At 45.9% G+C, this 25,000-nt stretch overlaps 1 protein-coding gene across 2 annotated transcripts in view; it reads left to right on the top strand.

Moving 5' to 3' along the window:
• Positions 1-25,000, top strand: part of CREB3L2 (cAMP responsive element binding protein 3 like 2) — a 104,752-nt gene that overhangs the window by 52,737 nt on the left and 27,015 nt on the right. For both annotated transcript variants that reach the window (XM_054563881.1, XM_054563882.1), the window contains exons 2-4: positions 7,881-8,097; positions 21,679-21,854; positions 23,310-23,397. In XM_054563881.1, coding sequence (XP_054419856.1) covers positions 7,881-8,097; positions 21,679-21,854; positions 23,310-23,397 — 481 coding nt within the window. The remainder of the gene's footprint in view (positions 1-7,880; positions 8,098-21,678; positions 21,855-23,309; positions 23,398-25,000) is intronic.

The raw sequence follows: 25,000 nt of genomic DNA, 5'->3' as shown, positions 1-25,000 counted from the left end.
CCAAGAGGGTACAAACAACGAGTATCTTAGCTTATGTCTTCTTGTAAGGATAGGAAGGGATGACCTCAGTGTTTCCTGGGTGTTTCTCCCTTAATACTGTGACTGATTTGTTTGTATAAAACAAAAGAAGGAATTTTTTTTTTTCACAGCACATTTCAAGCTAAGAAGAACTGCTTAGACCATTCAGAATTGGATTACATTTGGAAAGAATGCATCGTTACTTGTTTTAATGATGAAAATTACGTAATTTAAAAGGAATTAGTATTGATGCATCTCATGTGAAGCAAATATCATGTAAAAATTCATAGTAATATTAATAAATTAAAGGTGACTCTTTTTATAACAAATATACTCTACCAATGGACTTATGATGGGGGGGGGTGTTTCTTTAAATTAGCAGGCCCCAATGCCATTATAACTTGATTAGTCTATTTTACATACTTCTTTTATCAAAGAAAGGCACATCTGGATACTACAAACCAAAGTATGTATTGTTTGGAATAAGGCTCTTCAAAAAACAATTTCTGCTACTGCTTGTAAAATTTCAGTAAAGCAAATATCACTTTAAAAACAAAAAAACAAAACCCCAAACCCTCCAAACTTCTTGGGTAATAGGGTTCCAAGCCTCAGTCCCAAATTTCTTAGAGAAATATGTAACACACCTAAATTTCGGTCCTAGAAAAAAATGGGTCCCCTTGAAATTTTACTCTAATAGGGTTTGACATGTGAGCCATTTTTTTTTTTTTTTAACTTGTGGTTTTGACAAAGCCGCCTTTTTACCTCCTGGTGGGCGTCTGGCCATTTTCTGTGTGGTACACGTGCAGGGCACATGCGCCGGGTCCACGCAAAGCCGGAGAACCCCCCAGGTCTGAGATGCGCTGTCCCTGAAGGCGGACCTCCACCCTCCTTCCTCCTCCCTCCTCCTTCTTCCCCCTTTCCTCCTGCACAATGCAGACAAGCTGTGCTTTGCTGGAGGGAAACCTGGGTTTCTAAAGTAAATTTGAGGCCTGCCCTGTAAATTATTTCCCCGCATTTCTTTGAGGCTTTGGGGTGGTCAGCTTGTCCCCACCACATCCCCTGCATCCATGCAGCATTCTGTGCTCTTGGGCAAAGCTCTAAAGCGCGTTTTTTCACGAAAAACCCTTCTTCCCCTGCCTGGGAGGGAAGCGCCAGCTGGAGGCCCGCAGCAAAGGCAGCCTGTCTCCAGGCAGCAGCCTGGAGAATGGGACCTTTGTGGCCGCAGCCCGCGGAGCCGCCAGGCCTTGGGCCCGCACCCTTGCAAGGAACCGCCAGGTGCTGCCTCTGACCCCCTGGCCTCCTGCACGCGGCCCGCTTCACTGCCCCGCAGGGTAACGGGCAAAGCCCAAAACCCCCAGGAAGCAGAAAGAGGGCATTTCCCCCTTTTCCTAAATTGAAAACTTTTCCATTTTATATTGCTTGCTACATTTTAGAAAATTATAGGGTATTGGCGCTGCATAGGTTGTCACCTGTAACCTACAACCGTTTTTTGGTCCCTGCTATTACCTCTGCTGGGAGTGTTTGATCCGGGATCCACGGAATCCTCTCCCGACCACGGGCAGGCCTCAGGGAGCGGCGCCCCGCCTGGATGGAGCCTGCCCGGGTTTGAGTGTAGAGCCTGCGGGCATTTTTTGGGTGGGACACTTTCACTAGATTTGCTAAAGGGTCCACACCAAAAAAAGGCGAGAAACTACTGATCAAGCCCAAAGTCTATGCCATCACTGCCCCCTCCCCACAGAGAATGAGAGAGAGAGAGAGGCAGAGGCGGTTTTACAGACAAGGAAACTGAGTCCAGAAGAGGTGGAGAGACAGTTGGTGAAGTGTAGGGCTGGGATCTGGTCTACGGCCTTGCTCCGCCAGGCCCGGCGCTCTCCAGTTAGCTCCAGCCCTACAGATGCTTGTTTGGCCCACCTCGGGAGAACGAAACTGCTCTAAACATGCTCTGTGACACCCTGGGCGGCAGGGCACCAGGACAGTCCTTTCCGATAACGCACAGCGCCCAGCCCAGCGCCTTGCTCGGAACGGCTGCTCATGGCATTTGCTGAAGGAGGGAACCTCAGGGGCAGACAAGGAAGAAGGCTTCGTAACTTGATGCAGCCAGTTGTTTGAGCTCAAGAATTACGAATCCCTTTTCCTCCTGCTTTATTCCCTCTGCCTTACCCCCACGGCCTGCGTTCTTGGGGCAACTCTTCGCAGCAGGCATCAGCCCCGCTCATAAACCACTCTTTCCCTGCATGCGACAACTAGTTAATGACCTGCAATCACAAGGCAAATGCTTCAGAGCCATGGCGATGTTTTTATGAAGGAAGGAGTTTGTGTAAGATTAACAATTTCTCCTACTCATTTATCTGATTTGGAGGTTGGGGTATACATTTTAAACATTCGATAACATGCATTTATCCTTGTCGGGAGGGCCAGGCTCCAATTTGGGTTCGTCGACTGTTTGGCTGGGATCTTGTAGAATGAGATAGTTGGTGTGCACACATGACCTATGACCTGTGCTAGGCTCAGAGGGGTGGGTAAAAATGTTTACATCTGGGTTATAGTTTATAAGGACTCATGATTTAAGTTGGCGATGAAAAGAACATCAAATAACAGTAAAAAATGTCAAGTTAAGTAATACCTATTTGAAGGGCTGGGGTTCGTCAAGGGAGTAAAAGATCAATTCAAACCGTGTCTGTCTAGGATGACTATAAAAGAAATAGATTGGTTTTGTCTTAGTTTCCTGACGGGTAGAGAAGAAAATGAAAGGATGTTCAAGGAAAAACGGTGTGAGAAGCCAGTGTGAAATTAGAAAAAGTCAACATTTTATTGTTTTAATTGTGATAGGGTTTTGTTTTTTTTAAAGAGCTTTAAAAAAGAAAAAAAAGATCACTAATCCAGTGAAGTGCAAGGTGCATTACATGCATTATTTAATTTAATCTTCACCATAGGAAGCTGGTGTTACTGTTATCCTCAATTTACAGAGGGAGCAAAGGGAAGGTGTGAGAACTGGAGGCTGTTGCTCAGGTCTGCTTAGCTAGGAGCCAGGATTCAAATCCAAGGCTGTCTGGCTCCAAAGCTATATTGCTACAATGTCATAAGGAATTCCCTTAGGGTTGGAATGAAAGTATCATGGATTAAAATAAAGTTGAGACAACACTTTACAGGACTCTTGGGGCCAGGTTGGAGGCCATTCAGTGTTGGCTGTTTAAGAATCCTTGACATGGATTCTTAAAGGAAGTTGTTGAGGTGGGTGAGGAGGTTTCTTCCAGTCTGGAAATTCTGTGATGTTACTTTGAACCCTTTGGCAGAGAACCATATACCAGGGACAAGGAAATATTTTCATCCTTATTGCTGATGTCCACGGAAGGCGTACCAGGAGCCTCTCTGTCTAATGCCCCCTGGCATGTTTCTACATGTTGAATGTGGAAGGCTGTGTGTGGATAAGTGGATGGGCTGTCAATAAGTCTCTCTCTCTCTTTTTTTTTCTTTTAAATTCCAGTCTACACTACGTGTCAGCTTAAGGGGTTGACCTCAATGAGGCAGCATGCTCTTTGGATTGCATGGGCTTTGGAAATGGCTAGACTTGGGATAGAATCTCACTTCTGCCCTAGGCAATGGACCTTCATACTCTGAGCCCCAGTTTCCTTGTAAATAAATGGAGACATGTCTACCTTATAGGAAAGCACCCAGCTCCTTTTCTGAAAGTCTAGCATGTTCAAACACTTAGTCCTCTAGCACCCAATCCTATCAATATCATCATCAATAACTAGCATCAGCATTGTGTCTGATACTTGTTAGCATTTCCCCATGTAGCTGGATTGTGAAGCTCCAATACTTCTTTCTTAGAGAGACAATGCAGAGAAATTCAGCCAATCTGAAGTAAGTGGACCCTACTTCAAGGTCTGTCTCTTACCAGTAGGTGACTGAGACCTTGGACAATGGCATTGCTGTGAGCATTGATGGACAAGAATGCTATGAAAGTACTTTGTAGACCCATAAAGCTTGACTAAACTATTAGACAGAGTGGTAAAATGCTATTGTGGACATGTGCTTAAAAGAATCCCACTAAAATTGCATAACCCTGAGGTTCACATGAGTAGTCCTTTGCCAAAGTGTGTGCAGGATCTAGAAAGCCTCCCTCTTGGAAGCTCACTCTGCTCCTTCCTCTGGTTTTTGGGCTCCAAGACCGTATGCCCTGTCTCATCGGCTGGCATTAAGGATGGGCCGATTCCAGCCTGGTCCCTGCGTCAGCAGGAGCATGCTGACCTGTCTCCTGAGCCCTGGAGCCACAGCTGGCGCTTGTTTGCTGGGCTGAGTCACAGCGTCTGGTTGGGACATGCTGGGCATATCTTTTTAATCACAGTGTCTTCCTGGGAACTGTTGAGTGCTCACCCCTCTGCTGAGTTCCCGGGTGTGCAGGCTGGTTAGGCACAGTCGGGCCCTTCTTCTGAGGAGGCTCTTTGTGCAGAGCGAAGGTTATCATAATGCATTTGGTAACAACGGGGAGTTCTTCAGGACTGATCATCATTTAGGGCTATGTTGTGTGGTAACGTGATAATTACTACAAAATCCAAAGTAGGGGGAATTCGGGGACGGTTGGCGGAGTTTGAGAAGTTTTATTATCGGTTATCCAGGGGATGTTCATGGAAACATTCATTAGTGCTGCACAGGAGAAAGGGAACGGCGTCAGCAAAGTTCCAGGCTGGCAATTCCGTGGGAAAGCTCGGGCCATCAAAGAGAGCCTTTCCCAGGGACAGAATGGGATTCTAGAGGTTGGGCAGGGCCCACACAGCTGCCCAGAGTTGACATTGTAGCTCGGGCAGCAGAACTGTGGCTTGGCAATGTGAGTTCAACTCTTGGTTTTGCATTTTACACTCAGTGTTATTTATTTCTCTTTTTGTTACCTTAATTTTGGTCTTGAAAGGAACCCTGTCCAGATGACCTGTAGAATATTTACTATCAGCCAGCCAGTAAATTTGTCTTTGGGGAGCTGCTTAGGGGAATCAGATCCTGACTTCAGGTTATTGAAGGTTGTAATCTTAACCTTGAGGTGGTTCTGCTCCTCACTAGGGACAAGCGGCCTCCCTAGGAGCTGGTTAGAAATGCAGAATCTCACACCCACTAGACTTGGGAGTTATCTAAAGTTGGGAGTCAGGTGATTCATAGCACATAAATGTCGGAGAAGCAGCTGCTGAATGGTGAGCTCAAGGAAGGCATTGGCTTCTCCTATCTTCTTATTTATCATTTTGTATCCCCAGTGTCTATTTAAAGATTAGCGCATGGTAGCTGTGAAACCCATGACTCTTCCTGTGACTCAGGCATATCTGGACACCTAGGGACTTTGTCAACTTGTAGGGATGGAAAGTGGTGTGGGGGGAGAGGGATGCCGAGTGGAGAAGGGGTGGGACTTCAGTGGCTGAAAAATTGAAGTGAGCATTAGCATCACAGGGTGGCAGTAGTTTGATTATAGAGGGCTTTGACCAACCAAGTCAAGATCTCTGAAGGTGGGTCACTGGATTAGCACTTTAAAAAAGTTCCCTTCATGTTCAAGGATGTTTATTACAGGATCGCATATAATAACAAACTCTTTACATACCCGTGAAGAGGAAATGGATAGACAGAATAGAGTACAATTCAGAAGTTTAAATGAATGAAATAGAGCTATGGGTATAATCATGAATACATCTAAAAATCTTTTTTTTTAGAGAGAATAAAGTTGTAGAAGGATGCGCGAGGTATGCTGCATATTTAAACTTTTAAAAATTTATATGTAGGCAATGAAAACGTAAATACGTAGTAAAAGTGTGGATGGGGATGATAAACACCAAGTTTGGGGTCGGAGTTAACTTTGAGAGGAAAGAAGATCGGGTGGGAGTTTTAGCAGTCCCTTCCCATTTTATTTCTTTTAAAAAAAGGAGTAAAGGAGAAAAGGTTGCAGCAGCAAACATGGAGAAATAGGATCTTTCCAAAGGAATGAATACATAATTATTCATGGTACTATTCTCTATAATTTTTCTGATGCTTAAAATATTTCATTATAAAATGAGTAAAAGAAAGCTTTCCTGTAAATTGCAATGTAGACGCTGGCATCTGAGAACTCTTGCCATAGATGTTGCTGAGGACCTTTCAGTTTTAAATGTGCTCGTACGCAGAGAGCTCTCTCCCAGCCATGCTGTCTTGTTCTCACAGGTGACCCAAGCCTGTTGGGATGAGCCCAAGTCCTGTGACTTTTCTGCATCCTGTCCTCATGACATGCAGCCATTTCTCATGTCTGTGATGTTGGTGAAACTCACCAATCCAACTCCACGTTAGGGACCTCGCCCACAGGGGGCTGCTGTGCTGTCTGCGTCTCCCCTTTGCTGGAGGAGAGGTTCTGTCCCACGACTCCCCCAGTCTTAAAGCTCTTGCCTTAGGGTCACGTGCTGCCTTCCACTCCCCAAATTGTATTCCTCTTCAGAACATCTTCCCTGACACTTCAGTGCAGCGGTAGGGCTTGGCCATGTGAATGCCAGTAGTTTTCATTGCCCACCCAAGTAGCGCCATATGCAATCAGTTCTCTTACTCCTTTATCTGCTCTGTACTAACTTCCTTGCTATACCAGAAACATCCCTAAGTTGAATCAGCACATGTTAGCCTGTGACTCAGGGAGCATTAAGAAGGAAGAAGTGGCTAGAACAGCTATTGTCAAAATGTACTTTTAAATTGAATTAAGTTATTATTATTATTAATATACTCTGTAGCAGTGGTTCTAGAGCAATGATGATTTTTTCGCCTCGGGCCATTTCGTGGCATCTGGAGACATTGTTCATTTTCAAAACTCAGGCAATGCTACTGGCGTCGGGTGGGTAGAGGCCAGGGATGCTGCTGAATAGCCTGCAACATGCGGACAACCCCCTGCCATAATTATCAGTCCACAACGTCAACATTGCCAAGGTCATGAAACCCTGCTCACTGGATCCTCATGCCACGAGTGTCCCCGCGTCAGTGAGGGAGAGGCGGGGGCTGCAGCTTCCTCAGAGTGAAACAGCGGAACAAGAGATGTAGGAATCCCCGTGACTATATATAGAGATTATTCCTGTGCCATCTTCATGGTGGGGTGGGGGCTTGGGAATTGGCGATGCTGGCGATGGAGGGTGAGAAGAAATTAAGGAGATCAAGGAAAAACTGGAGAGGAACCAAGTCCAGGTGGTGGGGAGAATACAGGGGATTGCTTCGGATGCCTTTGAACTTGGCCCCTGGCTATAGATAACAGGATAGCTATTGAAAAATATTCCCAGTGCCGATCATGGTAGGCAGTCACGGCGAGGGCCCTGGTGAGTTATGCTGACCTCTGTCCACACTCTTTTGCAATGTCATTTTGCCATTTCTCTCATCAGGAGTTGGAATCTATTCTCCCACCCCCTGAATCTGGGCTGGTCTTTGTCACTCGCCTTGACAGAAAGAATGTGGAGGGAGGGATGATGACGGATGACTTCTGAAGCTCTTCAGCTTTGTTCTTCTCCCTCTTGGGGCGTTTCTACCACCATAAGAGGAATCCAAGGCTGAGAAAGCCTCTTGGAGCAAAAGGCCCAGGTGTCTTCTGTCCCGGCCCATGCCAGCTCCCGGCCAGCCTTCTAGCTCAGTACAATTATATTGCTGAACCCAGAGGAAAGCAGCTCACCCACCCAGCCAACCCACCAAGGGGCGAGGAATAGTGAACTGTGGTTACTTTAAGCCATTGACCTCCGGGGTAGTGTGCTGCACAGCCATAGATAACTGGACATTGTGTATCTGTGACCTTGTTTAAAGCCCCGGGGAACATATTTGCTTTAGAATTTGTGTGTAACTATCAGATCACAGTTAAGAAAACTGAGTTCTTCCTCCTTTGTTTCTTGCAGCACTTCTCAGAACTTCTTGATGAGTTTTCCCAGAACGTCTTGGGTCAGCTCCTGAATGACCCTTTCCTCTCAGAGAAGAGCGTGTCCATGGAGGTGGAGCCGTCCCCCACGTCCCCGGCGCCTCTCATCCAGGCCGAGCACAGCTACTCTCTGTGTGAGGAGCCTCGGGTGCAGTCGCCTTTCACGCACGTTACCACCAGCGACAGCTTCAATGACGGTAAACACGGGCCAGGGGCCTTGGCACCTGAGCCTCGGACCCCCCCGCCCCCGTAGCCACGTACTTGCCCTGTGTTGAGCCTTGTGCTCGGGGTGTGGGGAAATGCAAAGAGGCACGGGTCACGTTTCTCCAGCCCAGGCTGTGTTCTCTGGGAACTTGCCTTGACTGAACGGTAGCTATTGCTTTCCTTGACCCTGTGGGTTGGACAGCAGAGCATCCTTTTGCAAATCAGGATGGCCTCTCTGGTTGCCAACTCCAGTAAGTTCGTTGTGTCAAGAGGTTGTGTCATGTTTTACGAGAAAGAATTTTTGTGACTCCTCTTCTCCATAGACGCTTCTTGGGCCCCCTCTTAGTCTACTTCCAGCATCTTCTGTTGACCCCCATGTATATGAGATCTTGGTGATCATTCCTAGCCTTTCTTGATGGTGGCCCTTTCACGTCCATCATCAATGCCGTTGGGATGGGATTTTTTTGAAGCTCTAGTTTTCCTGGTCTTACAGATGTTAAGGTGTTTTGACCGTTACTCTATAGGCTTTTGATTGGTATAGGCCTTATTTTCCAAACTCTCTAATGTATGTATACATTTTAAAATTAATTGTCTGTGTCTTTTTTTCTCAGAATTATACGCAGCTATTTTAGTACCTTGAGTAAGTTTTAAAACCTGTGTTCTCTGGTCGCAGTTCAGCATCTGCCTCCTTCTCACGGGAGGATGACACGTGGCAGGGAGGGGGGAAGGTCACCACCTCCACCTCCTCTGGCTTGACCTGGGTGTCCTCCCCTCTTTATACCGCTGCTCATGTGGCCGAATTTTTTGAAGGTGACTCCCTACAGAACAAGTTCCCTCGTGGTTCCCTTTGGTTGAAGGCAAACACCTGTACCTATTTCTTCAAACAGGGCATTATCTTTGTGGCGAAATCCTTTCTCCAGGTGGGGTCCTCAAATCTACTTCTGGCCTCTGACAGAACCCACTCTGGGGCCAGGAAAATGCCGTTTCTTGGGACAGAGGGAGCTGTAGTTTTTTCTTTTCCATTTCCGGTACGTTATTCCTTTGAATAGGGGTGTAGTGATCAGCAGTCCAGGAAATGTGATCTTATATCTTCAGTGTGGCGGGTGCCCCAGACCTGGGAGTGGATTCTTTCTTCTCTGGACCCTGCTGGAGCTTTAACTACATTGTCAGATTTTTCCAGACAAGAGGTTAGGTGCATGGTAACTTAATCCCTCTCTAGAGTTGTCCACTTCCTCTACCTCAGATCAGGAGGGAGAGTCTCTTGGGAAGGAAGGGAGGAAATAGAATTAAAATAATTTGAGAATGAGGAGTTATTGTGAGGGCAAAATGAGATGATGTGTTTAAAAAACTTAGGACAACGCCGACCACGTAGCATTTAATAAACCAGTTTTTTCTTCCTTCTTTCCTCTCCTCCTCTTTCTTCTTCTGTTGTTGTAGAGTTGTTATTGTTGTTGTTCTTTCTTCTTTTTCCTTCTTTTCCTCCTTCTGCTTCTCCCCCTTTTCCCTTTTTTCTCCTCCCCCCTCCTTCTCTCCCTCTTCCTCACTCAACTCTTACTAAGTCACTCTCAGGAGTGACCTCGATTCAAACTGAGGAATGTAGCCCCTGTTATGACTGGACTCTCCTCATTTGTATCACTACATGGAAGAGAATTATAAGAAGTCAGCCTTCTCCTGGGTTTTAGCTTAGATAAATTCATGCAGTCCCTGCCTTAGTTTTATTATTTTAAGAATGGACTTTAACATTAGATGAAAAGCTGGACTAAACGTCCTTTAGCTTTGTTCCCATCCTGAGGTTCTGTGTGGGTGTGGCTTCTGTGTAACAGACATGCCTGCCTTTGCTCATAGTTTCCCCCCCAGGCTCACCTTTCTGCTTTGCCTGTTATGCCTCCAGTTTTTTTGATGTCCCCATTTCAGGCCCTGCTTCCTCTGTGGAAGTCATTTCCAGTACCTCTTGTATTAGTTATCTGTGGCTGCATACTAAATCTTCCAGGATTAATGGCTGAAAACACTTAACGATCATTTATTGCTTTTCATGAATGCTGTGGGTAAGGAATTCTGGAGCAGCTCACACAGGGGATTCTGGTTCAGGACCACCCATGAGGCTGAAATCAGGTGTTGCCTGGGACGACAGTCCTCTGAAGACTTCTCCAGGATTAGAGGGTCTGCTCCCAAGGTGGCCCACTCCCACCGCTGGCAGCGTGATGCTGGCGGATTGGTTCCTCTCCACTTGGGCTCCTCCACGAGGCTTCCCGAGAGTCACCACAGCATGACCACCGCCTTTCAAAGAGTGAGGGATCCCAGGCACCGAGGCTGGAGCTGAGATACCTTTTGTGCTCTGGAAATTCTCTGTCAGCTCCATAGGGTGGTCCTGACTCATTGTGGCAGGAGACCACACAGGGATGTGACTGCCAGAGGACAGGGTGCCCAGGGGGTGTCTCAGAAGCTGACTACCACCCTTCTCCTGGTAGTGATGACTATAAAGTGACTTCTTCCATGTCTGAACTCCTTTGTCACATATTGTCAGAGCTTCACAGCATAGCCATTCGTCCACCTGCTGGTTCTTGACTTGTTCAGGGTGAAGATCGGGAAGACTGGAGCATGTCCTAACCTTTGGGGGGGGCGCCTGCTCTGCTCTGCCATGTGCTGCTTGCCCCCTGCCTGGGCAGACGCGCTGAGTCGCATGTATTGGATCAAGTGGTATTTCTTGGCTTATAGCAGTTATCTTACGTAGGATCAGTGCCAAATACAAGTAGGGGCTTTAGAAATGCTGTATGATTCATTTTAAAAATTCATTCCAAGGCTATTTATTGGGTATTTATCTTGTGCTTAAGCTGCCAGGGATTCTTCTAAGCATTTGTGGGTAAAGGAGTAATTACAATTTATAAAGATCTCTGCTTCAGAGAACTTATGCTCTAGGATGTGTGGTGGGAAGTAGAAAAGAAGAAAAAATTAGAAGTAAAATATGCAGTGTATGAGGTGATGATCAGAGGTATACAGAGAAATAATTTGGAAAAAAGGATAGGGAGTTCCTGGGTGTGTGTGTCGGTGGGGTGGGGGACAGGGGTGTCTTAGTCCATTCAAGCTGCTGTAACAAAATACGGCAAACTGAGTGCCTTCGAAACCATAGAAATTTATTTCTTACTGTTCTGGACGTCTGAGATCAGGGTGTCAGGATGGTTGCAGACTTCAAATTCTATCCTCACATGGCAGAAGGAGCTAGGGAGCTCTGTGAGGTCTCTTTGTAAGGCACTAAGCGCATTTATGAAATTCTTAACCCCCGTTTACACCCTCCTGACCTAAGCAGCTCCTGCAAGCCCCACTTCCCAGTACCGTCTCCTTGGTGGTTAGGATTTCAACATGTGCATTTTGCAGGACATAAACATTCAAACCGTAGCTGGGTGTGTTGACATTTTCAATAAGCTAGACAGGGAAGGCTCATGTTTGGAGGTAACATTTGAGCAAAGATAGCAGGAGAAAGAGGAAAGAACTAAATGTCTATCTCAAGAAAAGGCTTCCGGGCAGAGGAAACGGAGGGAGTGGCACCAGGGCAGGATTCTTGCCCTGGATTCTGATAATTAACACCCTGGAATCAGCCGTTCTGCAGCCTTGCCATTCTAGAAAGTGCCATTTGGAGAGGGCCTAAACAATCTAGCAAACTAACTTCTCCCTTCCATTCTGTGTGTGCTGAACACCTACTGTGTGTCAGGCACCGACCGGGACACTCGTGGAACGCAATAGGAAAACTCGGACCCTGCCTGTGTGTAGCTCAGAGCCCCATAAAGACCCCGTGTACCCGAAAACTTTAACAGACAGAATGAGGGTAACATCCCGAGAGGGAATGGAGCTGTACAAATGGAAAGGAGAAGGAACTTGTTCACTGAAGAGCACAAGAAACATTGCATGTGTGAAGCAGGAGCTGTGCGGGCCGTGAGGCGTTGAGTGGCGTTAAAACAGTGGTGATAGTAAAGATCCCTGGTGAAATGAATGAAAATGAGCAGATATCCAAAAGGTCAGGGTCTCATTCTCTTCCATGGTGACGCTATTATTATTGTTGTTATTAATTTTATGACTATATCATAAGCTTTACTGCAGTGAAGGGTTTGGAGAGTACAAATAAAAAAAATTTATTTTCCAGTTATTGCTGGAGTGCAATATGATATTAGTTTCAGGTGTACTATCTCTTTGTTTTGAAATTCTAATCAATATGAAAGCAACGTAACAACTCATGGGTGCCACCCATGTGAACAGCTCAGTGCGAGGAGAAATGATCAGTCCACCTTTTCCTGGAAGCCTTTCTTATCATTAGGCCAAAGCTCACATCCTTCATTTCCACCGCCGGGCATCTTGTTCTGTTTCTGGATCCGGTGCTGCAAAAGGCCGTGCAGGTAACTTGCTGAGCACAGGAACAGCGTGTCAGATACTTTTGGTTGAGTTTCCAACCACCGTTTCTCTGAGCGAAGGCGACCTTCCTGTGCCAGCGGAAGCACTTTTGTTAGAAGGGGATCACGAAGTGGGACGCAGCCATTTGGGAGTGCGGGGTGGGAGGTGGGCGGTGGGGGACTGCTCGGGAAAGCTTCATCTTGGTCTTAGCTTCACTCGTCTTTCTGAGTTTTGTGGGTGGCCAGATTTTGGGGAGCAGCATTATTTCATTCGTTTGAGCCCCATTCTGCATCCCCCGTGAGGGAGGATCAGCCCACAGGGACCCCTCTCGAGCCATGGGCTCTGTTAGCAGGCGACTTACCTGTTGGAGGAGGCTGATGACTCTTTAGGCGTCATGGACATAGGCAGCGTTTAAAAACCGATGTTCCCATGAAAGTTAATATTCTTTATCTCTTGCGCTGGGAAAAAAAGCTTAGGCAAAACTAGGAGTTCTTGTTTCTAGTGATGGATAGTGAGTGAGGATTTCCCTGTACCTGGGAAAGCCAATGGATCGGGCCATCTTGTCCAGCTTTACTTACAGTAAATGCAATTCTTCTGTAATTGCTTCGAAGCCTGAAACAAAGTGATAAGATAAACAGTTTGAGTAGAGACTTTGCCCACATTTATTAGGATTTTTCTCTTTCTTTTTCTCCCTCTTCCTCCCCTTCCTGCTCTCTCTCTCTCGCTCTCCCACTCTAACCCCTTTTCCTTGCCCTTCGGCCTTCCCTGTCCTTTCCCTGCTAATTCTCTCTCCTTGCTCTCCCTCTCTCCTTGAACCCCAGGCCAATTATAGAGGGAAAGATAGATGTTCATATCCTGTTATCCATTGTGGACCTCAGATGGACCGTAGACCCGTAAAGCTGTACATAAAATGTTGGGTTATCAACATTTGTCAGTTTTTCTGTTGAGAGCATATAGCTTTTTTTTAGATTCTCAAAAGAGTCTGTGACTCTCCCCCCAAAAGTTCAGGAAACGCTGATCTAAGATTACATAGGAGTCATCTGTCTTCAGGGCTAAATTTGTAGACTTCTCTGAAACACTCAAGCTAAAGAACTTCATGCGGTTCAGCAACCACAGGAGCCAGTCCTAAGAATGTGGGCTCAGCCTTCCAAACTACCAGGAAGACAGCCTGCATTCAGCCCAGTCATTTCTCACCAGGATTAAGGCTGTTAACCAGATGCTAACTAAGCAGGGTTTTCAGTTTGGAGAAAAGGGAGGTTATAAAGAGGTAAGCAGAAGCATCCAAGTGAAATGTAAAATGTTTGGGGCTATTCTAACGGCTTGATTGAGGAATAAGAGCTTGTATTTGAATGACCAACTCTCATGTCTCACCACATGGAAGGTACCTTCACAAATCTTCATGAGTTACTCTCTGCTCATGTTCCTTTGCAATTAAATTGGGAGGTCAGGTATTCATTTGCTTTGTTCCTTAATTGCAGTCTTCTTCCTAAGGAAAAAACTAACCTTAGTAGTGCTGGACTAATAAAACTGGAGAGAGCTAGACATGTTCCTGTCCTCCCTGATGATACAAGAACAAAGAAAATACGTAAAATATCAACAGACCAAGCAAAAAAGTATACGAATAAGAAAAGTAGTCTAGTACAGTATTTTTAGCATGCACAAGTTAACTTTATTTGGGGTGGAATAAGGGACTGTCACTATGGCTGTTTCAGGTTTAGAGTGGCAGGACCAGGAACATAAATAATAGCGATGTTCCTTCTGGTTAGGCTAGTCGGGTTTGGAGAGCTGGCCAGGGCTATGAGTGGCTGGGTAGACCACTCAGTGCAGAGGAACTGCATGCATGGAGCTGTTTTCCCAGGTGGGACTGAAAACAGTCGTCTGTGAGCTGCAGATGTGCAGATGCCGCTGGTATGATGATGTGGCTTAGGGGCAATGGGACCGCCTGCCGGAAAGCAGTGACTCAACGCTGGTTGGGCAACAGAGCCTTAGGAAAGTGGGATGGAGGGTTTTGGAGACTAGAAGAGAAAATACTCTCTTGTGGCTGAGGCTGCCAGAGCAGGGAAGGTGTGCATGGCTGTAGTAGGGCTGGGGGAAATGGGAAGATGCATAACACGCACAGCAAAGGAAACAGTGGGCTTTGAAAGGTTTAGATGAAATTCAGCAGAATTAGCACATGGCCGAGTGTGCTGAGTAAAGGGTACAGATGAGTCACAGTGATTCGTTTCCAGTTTGCACTGTGGGAGGCGTTTGATGTTGAAATGTCCCAGGGTAGTAGGACCCATGGGAAAGCCACAGAGGAGTGGTGAATAGCTAGCTGCATCTTCAACAGGCCAGTCTGAGCAACTGACTGGACCGTCCGTCTGAGCCATCTTAGTTACGGGGGCTGGATTTGGGGGTAGAAAGAAAGATGTGCTGGCTGTCTACCTACAGAGAGTCCCTGGGTCCTCTGACATGGGCAGGCTGAAGAAAAGACCTGATGTCACTGGGTTGGATGAGCAAAGGCACAGTTGTCCCCCCAAGTCTGAATTCTGGGCTTGTGATATGTGCTCTTTGGCTATCTACCCCCTCTTTTGGCATTATTTTTTATTTTCTTTTTCCAACAGGTAAAAAGGATAATGATGCTTTCTTTCTTTTTCTTTTTTAAGTGAAACAATGACTTCTTTGTCAGCCTAGCCAGTGTAATGCTAGAATAGTCTGCGAAAGCAATGTTTGCATCTATCTAGCAACCATGAATGAGAATAGTGACTTCAGTGATGAAAAAAATTCTTTATTGCTAAATAAATCTTTTGAGATTGATCATTTGTCCCACAGATACTTAATTCAGATTCTAACCACTGCATCCTGCAGGAGGGCTGAGGTGCTAAAAGGGGCAAGGGCAGAATATAGTGGTTCACCTCTAGAGTCCGATTGTCTGGATTTGAGTCTGGGCTCTGCCTCTTCCGAATGGTGTGGTCTTGGGCAAGTTGCCCAACTTTTGTGCCTCCCTTTCCTGACCTTTCAAATGGGAATAATAATACAATACGTACCTCATATGGTTGTTGTAGGGATTAAATAGGTTACTATGTGTTAAGTAAGTATTTACAGTGCCTGGCAATTAGTAAGCACTAAATAAATATTAAACCATACTATTATTGTCTTTATGCAAATTGCTGCATAATTAAATACAGTATTTATCAACTGGCCACAGTATGAATGACTAGAGTAAGGCAAAGAGGTTCTGTATACCCAAGCAAGAAAGAACAGTGAGGGAGGTATCTGAGAGAAATACTGATCATGGGCATTTATCTAATACACGGAAACATTTAAGATTGGTGCCTGGTGTAGTAGTGAGCGCTCAGAATGCGTTAGCTCTTGTTGGTTGATCTTAAACTGGAATTTTTCACCATGTGAACATTTGATTAGGAATCTATATAAACTAAGGTAGGAAACGTAGAAAGAACTAATAATGCACCTTTTGTAGTGGCTAATTATGGCCGCAAGGCGACATTAGTTGAAGTATAATCACTCTTAGCTAGAGCTCTATTGAATCATTGATATCTTCTTGAAAAGCATCATGCAGAGTGGCCATGGGCACAGGCTGGGGCTTGTCTGAGTGTGGACCCCAGCTCCGCCACCTACTGGCTGTGTAGCTGTGGGTGAGCTATTTAATCTCTTCATTTCCTTGTCTGTGAAGTGGCGGCAGTAGTAGCACCTGCCTTATTACATGGTTTCTGTCAGGGTGAAGTGAGATAACATATGTAAAGCACTTGGAACAATATTTAGCACATAGTAAATCCTCCTAGTGGAGTGTTTACTATTTTTACTATTATCAACACCCTGTCCTGCCACTCACGATGGAAGGTTGTTCCAGGTTAAGTCACGCGGGGAGGGGACCCACAGCGAGACAGACCTCTAACTTCCCTTCAGACACGTAGTGGGCTTTAGTGTCATATGATTCAGACATATCGACTGAATTCTTGCCCTCCCCCAGCCTCCAGAACCCAGCCTTACCATTTTTTCTTGAAGAGATTTTTACATCCAAAACGCATCAAGATTTGCTAACTCCTTTGCAAAACTTTAAAGAGCAAACACAGTTATCAAATGCTGAGGGATTTAGATGAGGCATACCTATTTAATGTACAAAAACTTCCTTTCCACTTCAGACATGTTATAGAAATAGCAAATGGATATATATGTGGGTATATCTTATAAGTGGCATTTGTCCCATGTGATTTCTCTTTTTAAGAATATACACACATTATATGTATATACATATGTGAGCATTTGTGTATATATTACACACATATATATGCATATATATAACATATACATATATGTAGTCTAACATTTATAAAGGTACTGTGTGTTCCTAGTTTAGAGTGTAACCTTTTCTTTCCCTCTTCCCAGAAATCAGTATCTATTCAGTGCATTGTTTATGCAGAACATATGGAAGTGGTTGAGGATCTGCGTTTTGGTGTTGCGTCCACATTGGCTTAGATCCACGTCTTCTCTAGCTCCCCGTCTGCCCTGCCGTCTCAACCTTGGCGTCTAGCCCCATTGCTCACAGCTGCTCCATTTTGTCCTCGGATGTGAAGGACTTGCTCTTCACCATGAGCTGGACAGTGGCTTGTTTTTGTTTCCTTGCTGATAGCTAGGAGGTGATGCTGAGAAAATGTGCCCGCTGAGCCTGGCCTTTGACAGAAAGCTGTTTAAATAAAATCAGATGACATAGCAGTGGTTCTTCTTACTCCGCGCAGAGTGCACTACTGACCTTATTGGGTGCTGTTTTTCTTCTGCAATGAAAGTTAGAGGGCGTGTAAATACAATTTAGGGGGAAACATTTTAACTTAATATCTGAGCCTCAAACTTGAGAAATTAGAGGGTGTAGGGTGTGTGCTGACACTTGCTTTTGTAGTTTAGCCAATAACCAACCCAAACATCTAAAGATAATTCCTGTTCTAAGCCATGGTGGCCCAACTGATCTTTTTTGCCAGTAAAATAAAAATATGAAAATAAGGTTGGGTGGAAAATTATAATCCATGTTCCACTCACTCCCTTTTACTCTACCCTTTGTTAACCTCCTGCCTCATAGGTTACATTTGTCATTTTGTTTTCTCTAATTTGCTATTTATTTCCACTGAGGGACAGAGTACAAGCCAACACCCAGCAGTTCAGAATGAAAGCTCTTTTCTCTAATTTCAGCTGCCACTGGAATGTTGTTCTCACTAAGCTTCTTACTGGCTGACTTTCTTAAGTCATTTATTCAGTAATGTGAGTTATAGGCCTAATGAGTCAGTCTACAAATACATATTGGTATGGTTCACAATTGATGGTTTAGAGGAATTATTATGGAAAGAAGTATAGCTATTTTTTTGCAATAGGTCTGATATAATGATTTCATTTCTTGTGTATATACTCAACTATATTGTATCATCCAGCTATGTTACTGCATGGGGAAAAAAAAGCAAAACTCATTAGCTTTAACAACAATCATTTATTATTATAGCTTGCATGTCTGAGCTTTGGCTGGATGCTGGCTGATTTAGGGGGAGGGGGAGGGGGAAGGGGCAGGGAGCAGCTGAGTGATAGGGCTGCTTTTAGCTAAATGCGCTCACATGTCTAAAGCCACCTGAGAGTTGGCCGATTTTCGCCAGGCTCTCTGTTTCATGTGTCTGTCATCCTGCGATTAATGGATTGTTCTGACACACCCTTCTCACATAACGGCAGAAGTACAAGTGTGTAACTCCAGTGGTGCAAATGCATGTTCAGACTCTACTTGTGTTAGAAAGCTAACATCCCATTGGACAAAGCAAGTCACGTGGCCGGCCCTGGGCTGGGGATTCGTCCACAGTAGGCGGGCACTACAGAATACCGGGCAGAGGGCATGGGTGGCCGGAGGCGTATCGAACTGGGGCCAGTGATACAATTTGTTGCATGCATATTGGGGTGCTCATTGACTCCTGTTGATCTGAAGGGTGCTGAACGGGCCCTTTGAGCTTCTGGGACTTCTATCTAATGTTACACTTACCATCCTAAAGCAAAAGTAGAGCAAGAAGAAGCAGGCCATGCCCCTGGTGAACGTCCAGGTGCGATGTACTCCCAGTACAGGCACTTTATAGGCTAGACAAGAGCTCGTCTCTAAAATATATAAAAACTCAATACTCAATAGGAAACAAACCCAATTAGAAAATGGGCAAAAGAGAGGAACAGACATTTCACTGAAGAAGATATACACGCGGCAAATAAATACATGGAAAGGTGTTTAATAACATTCGCCCCTAGAGAAACACAAACTAAAGCCACGATGAGATAACACTACAAAAAACTATAAAAGTATTAAAAAACCCCCAAAAGTGTAAAAGCATAAAATTTTTAAAAACTCACATGTGTTTTGAATTATTCTCTGGAGATACACTTTTGGCATATTTCCTTTTAGTCTTTTTTTTCCCCCTATCACTTTCTTCATTACTAGTATACAACATAATATCCAGGTTTTTTCCTTCATATATTATTATAACTCTTTGCCTTGTTATTAAAAAGGCTTAATGCGTGTCATGTTACTGGGTATATAAATGTTTCATTGTACGGGTGCACCGTAGTTTGTTAACCGTGGTCTTGCTTTGTCATGCTGCGGTTTTCTTTCAGTGTTTTCTGCTGATAAGTAATACTGCCACGAGCATATTTGTGCATAAATCTTTACCTACATGTAGCATCGTTCCTTAATGGAAAGGCAGTGCGTTGGGAGTACGGAGATCCGGGTCCTGCCACTAACTTTCATTGTGCTAGCATGTATGTGTCCTTACCTGTAAAATGATGTATTTGAGCTTGATGGCTTTAAACGTCAATGTCAAAAAGTATCTTTCAAGATGGAGGGCTAATACATTGCCGTTTTGGAGTGGAAGCAGGAAGGTAGTTCCGGCTGTTGGTCCTCAGAGAAGCTCCTGGGTGGAGCGGCCGCGTCCCCCGGCGTGGCACTCAGCTGGCTTTGGGAGAGGAAGTTTGTTTCAGGGTTCGGGTATTGTCACTTCTCTGTCTGTCTCCATCTCTGGTAGGGCAATGCCTTCATATACAGAAATGTTCTTTTAAAAGAGGGGAATGGGACACTGGACATGAAGAACAGAACCTATCTTGACCTATTTTATGAATGTGTGCACTTTGAGAAGTGCTCGGCCGGGCTGGAAGAACCAATTTCGTTACCCATCTGCCTTGTGTCATAACTTTGGATTTACTTTGTGTGTTTATTTCTGCCTTGTCTTTTGTTTGCCTTGTGACTCAAGTTTCATCACAGTTATAACTTCACGGCCAGGGGACCTGGCCTTGTCTCAATTTCCTGGCAATTGCGTGTGGCCTTTTTCTCAGGGATGTCTCCCGACTGTTCATTTTAATACAGACTGAGGATGCATATTTCATTGTACTCATGCTCCTTCAGCTTCTACCAGGGATAAACACTGCCCAGCTTGGACAGCAGAGGCACCCGCTTGTCGCTGCGGAGTGGAGGAAGTGTGACCTCTGCCCCCCCGACCCCGTCTCTTTAGCCCTTGCCCACATCTGTCTGCAATGTTCCTTTCTTGCAGGTGACAAAGCTCCTTTTGGAAATGGCGTTAGACTCTTCCCGAGCTCCTCATCCAGCTGCTCTCGGGGCTGAGCCGGCGCCCAGGGGGCCAGCAGAGCTCTGTGTCAAGTGCAGTGTGGCCTCCCTCCTCTGGCTGCCACCAAAAGGCCCTTTGTCTCCTTCCCCTCCCCCTCGGCCAGGATGTGGTGCTCGCCCCAGAGGGATGGAAAGTCCCCCATCAGGCCGCCACACTCAGCAGCGTTAGAGGACTGGCCCTAAAAGCCAAACATCTCCTTGCCCGTCTTCATTTTACGTCAGGAAATACGGGGCTGGGATAATGAAGCCGGTTATAAATTGGATTTAGGGGGCAGATCCTTTTCCTTTGTGAGTGTGAATCTGACTCTTTCCTGTGTTGCAAGGAAGTTGCTTATGAAATACCATTTAATATTTGCAAACTTTAGTTTTTAGCCTCTGTGCCCTCTCCTCCCCACCCCTGGCAGCAGTGGGTGACTTTCATGAGACAACTGGAGTCCAGTTCTCCAGTGTAAATCATTTCATAATGTGAACGACTTTGCCCGCCCACCCTCACCCCCATCCTGAACAGTAAGAGCATGTGGTGTGAGTGTTTAAATGCCTTCTCATTTTTGTACAACTGGGATTAGGCAAGGAAAGCTGATTTGGGAGACTCTCAGACTTGTCTTTTTCTTGTTCTGCACCCGTTTGCAATCTTGTCTCTTCCTTTTCTGCTCTCCTCCCTCCTCTTCCAGGGCTCTGTGGAGGCGCTAGATCTGAAACACACGGAACTGCATGGGGGCCTGGGCGCATGTGCGTTAAGTGAGAGCAGTGCTTTTGTCTGTCCTGTCGTGTTACTTTGTTGCTAACCCCAGGCCTTGCAATGATCACAAATGGCGGTGGACAACCAAGGCCCAGACGCAAGCTGAAGTCCTGTTCTCTGGGTGCGCATGTAGTCCACTTCACCCAGGGGCCGGCGGTTACACACTCTGGTTTCCCAGAGGGCTGGGTAAAGTCTGGAAGTCTAGGGCTGGTTTAAAGCATAAATGGGGCTGTAGGGAAACAAAGGAAGACAAAAGACAGAGAGTGGGAAGGAAAAAAAAAAAAGCAGAAAACAAATAAGTGTCCTTTGGGAGAAGGGTAGAGATACCTCCTGCCCAACTGTCTGCAGTCCTCTCTCCTGAGACCCTGGTTGCCAGCCATTGGCTTCTTTCTTTCGTATTTTTAAATGTGCTTATTTATTTATTTTAAAACAGATAATACATGAGCTTGGTTGGGAAACCAAAAAGTATAAAACATGACATACTGCAATTCTCTCTCCTATCCTGTTTCCCGTTCCACCCAGTTTCCTTCTTGGGGGAAGGAGCCAGGAAGCCAAGTTTCTTTATTACAGATCCTCGCGGAGTTTCTTTAGGTACATCCGTACTTACACCCAAGCAAATGCAAGTCTGATTCTTACTCTGCCATCCGTTCCTTTATCCGTTTATCTCCTCTCTTACATCCTCATTTTATTTCCTTTTATTTTACTCTCAACAGCTTTTCTTTGGAGCCTTTTTTTTTTTTTTTTTGAGGGGGAAGGTCAGCGGCCCTTTGTCTTGCCTGTGTCTGCCACCCTGAGCCGTTCACACGTGTGCTCGCCTTCTCCCCACAGATGAGGCGGAAAGCGAGAAGTGGTACCTGTCCGCAGACTTCCCTTCGGCCACCATCAAGACTGAGCCGATCACGGAGGAGTCAGCCCCCGGCCTCGTTCCCTCCGTCACCCTGACCATCACGGCCATCTCCACGCCTTTTGAAAAGGAGGAAACACCTCTGGAAATGAACACCGGGGTACATGCAACTGTCTTCCACATAAACCTATTAGATCCAAAGACATAGATTCTCCTTCTCTAGTAAGGCATTTAATCTGTTTGGAGCTAGTGGTATATATTTAAGGAGATGTCACTTTGTATGTATACATGTATTAAGGGTTAGATCTCAGCACTGAGTATCTGTAATTTCCCTTAAGGGAATTATCCAGAAAAACTGGTAGCAACTATGATTTCATTTTTTTCTATGACTACTATTGCAAAATAATTTTCAAAACATATGGACATTCAGAGTAAAAAAAAATTTCCCCCGGGGGAGTTTCCGCGGGATTGATATTTAAGTCAGCCGAGAGGGCTAGGCTGGTGGTGCAGTCGGTGGCCCGCGGAGCCGCGGCTACCGGAACGCTGGTTTCTGTGCCATGTTTTACCTTCCTGACGCAAAGCTGAGTGGCAGTGGCCCAGTGCCGGGACCTCCCACCTACCAATTCTTACCGTGCTGCCCATGGAAAGCATAAGAAATTGGGGATTTTTTTCCTGGCTCAGTGCCACGCCAACAATGAGTAGAATGTCGCCTGCTCCCTGGGCATCACCAGTGTCTGCGATGGACCAGAATCATGCCCGTGCATCTTCTCATACATGTTGGAGCCGGTCCTCACTTCCCCGAACTTAGAGTCTCAGGTGATAAACAACGACCCCACCGATGTTCTTTAGGTCAGACCTCCTCTGAGCAAGGGGCGGGCTATCTGTTCAGGATAAGGTAGCACAGAGCCGTGGAGCCACCCTTGCTTGGCTGCACGCTTATTCTCAGTGCTCTTTCCATGCATTTGTGAGGAGATGAAGGATTGGGCAGAGCATTTCTGCAACTGCCCTGAGGCGCTCCTTACCTCATAGCTACCTGAGTCTCTTCACTGGACCTGCTTCTGGCCACACAGATTTTAGTTCAGTTGATTTTAAGTATGTGACTAGGAAGGTCAGGGTTATGGCCTTGCTCCCTGCGCACGGACCAGATACCTGTTCTTTCCCTGCCAAGCATGTCACGGGGAGATGTCGTCGGCCATCAGGAAGCCCGGAGAGAAGGAAGGAGCTGTGGTCCACCCAGGGCTGACTCATCACAACATGGTGCAGGCCTGTGGCTCGTTAAACATTTCTCAGACTACTTCGTGACAAAATGCATTTCTATTACCATAAAAACAGTAGAACGCGGACTAGTAAGGGAGCCCTGGGCTTCTACTTTGAGGATCCTGAGGGCTCCATCAGCTGTAATGCTGGTTTGGGCAGCTAGAGGAAGGTTAAGGCTAAACCACCCCCTTGTCAAAGCCGCCTGTGCTCAGCCGGGCCTCACCCAGCTCCGGAGAAGCAGGGCTGCACCCTCCCCCCGCCCCCCTCAAGAGGCAGGCGCAGGTGACAGGTAGCTCCCCTGGGAGTTTCTTTGGGGCTTACTGGTTTTTAAAAACTGTGTTTGAAATTCTTCCCTTAGGTCGATTCCTCATGCCAGACAATCATCCCTAAGATTAAGCTGGAGCCTCATGAAGTGGATCAATTCCTCAACTTCTCCCCTAAAGAAGGTCCGTCTCCTCGCCCGTTTCCCTTCGGGTCACCAGGGGGCGGTGCAGTTGTGAAGAGAAAGGGTGTGTGGAAGAAACTAGGGGGTCCATTGGTCTCCAACACTCAGCTTGCTGCATGAAATAGCTCAGTTCTTAAAAACCTTGATTCTAAATCCAGATTTTGAAAGCCAAACATTATTTTCCCATGTAGGTACAGGATTAATTTCCAGTGAAATCTTTTAGGTTACTTTTCCTCCTAGCCAGGGCGATCTTTCAAAACCTCTCTAGACGGCTACGACTTGCATGGAGGATACGCCAGCTCCCTGCACGGGAGCGGCGCCCTGTAGAGGCGCCCTGAGCAGACACCCATTTCACCAGCTCTCGCTTAAACCCTTTGTGTAGTGAACTTCCAATATATCTGTCTGACCAATTCAGTGTCTTTCGCAGTTGATTTTGGATGACAGCAGTGGCAAGGAGCCTGCTTACTGTTCATAACGTTCCTGCGCCCCATGGGCTTCCTGTCACCTAGTTAGAACCCAAAGTCATACGTGACGTTGTCATCGTGTCCCTTTCTCCTGTCCATATGTCAGTTTCTTTCTGACGGCGCCCTGTTGTTCTCACGGGAAGCCCACAGTTGGGAATCCGGGCCCCTCAGTCGCACAGAGTCTAGTGAAGGTCTCCCTGCCTTGTTTATTCAGATCCTCCCACATAAGCCTTCAGCCACGCTGTGACCTTCTGCTGTATTTATACAAGGATAGTTCATTAGTGCGGTCAACAAAGAAGAAATTTGTGTATGCATTTGCCATAGAAGAGGTGTGCGTGCTTCGGTACATACTTAATTGCCATGGTATGTACTTAATTGTACGTGAGCAGTTCTCATGGACACAGAGTCTACCTCCATTCCACTAGAAACTAATTTAGGATTTGATTGAGACCATTTAATCAGGGTTGGCATTTGCCTTTATTATCAAGAAAGAAGAGAAAGAACTGAATTTTAAAAATGAATAATATTGACTAGACTCCATATTGAGACAGTATTTCTTTGTACTGAGTGATTCACGTTTTTGCCTTTCGGCTTTAGACAGTGCTGCGGTATATTTTACGTTTTTATGACACTTGTTATTGCTATCAAATACTTGCTGCTCTTTTAATTTATGTGGCAACATGCTTCAGAAAGTGTCGTAACTGCACTAGCGAATCCCACAGTGGCTTCGGCATTGGGGGTCACGGGAGGAGAGGTGTCTCCAGAGTAAATAGCAGTCTTTCCTCATTGTCCTAGACAAACAGAGATCAGGAAATTCAATATCCTTGAGGGCCTCAGAGCTTCTAGGCGGAGCAGCTTGTTGTCCCAGCCCTTTTAGTAACCTAAGAGCAGCATTTCAAATGATATTTAGAAATCTGAGACTGAGGCCCTTTTGCCAAGTCGGTAACACTTAATAGGTAGTCAAGCTGGCTTCACTTTTCCTGTCATTTCTGGGGGTGGTTTGGGGCGGGGGAGTGGGGGCAGAGCACCCTCTGCTTAGAAAGGAGAAAAGTATTAGAATAATTCGGGCTGTGCCAAGTGAAAGGGACAATGCAGCTCTAGGAACCCTTGGCTAGTTCTCAGAATGTCACGGCCCCACAT

The sequence above is a fragment of the Pteronotus mesoamericanus genome, unplaced genomic scaffold, assembly GCF_021234165.1.
Source record: "Pteronotus mesoamericanus isolate MK-2021 breed Mesoamerican mustached bat unplaced genomic scaffold, CSHL_Meso_final scaffold_85, whole genome shotgun sequence".
Classification (NCBI taxonomy): Eukaryota; Metazoa; Chordata; class Mammalia; order Chiroptera; family Mormoopidae; genus Pteronotus; species Pteronotus mesoamericanus.
This window is presented reverse-complemented; position numbering and strand designations above follow the sequence as displayed.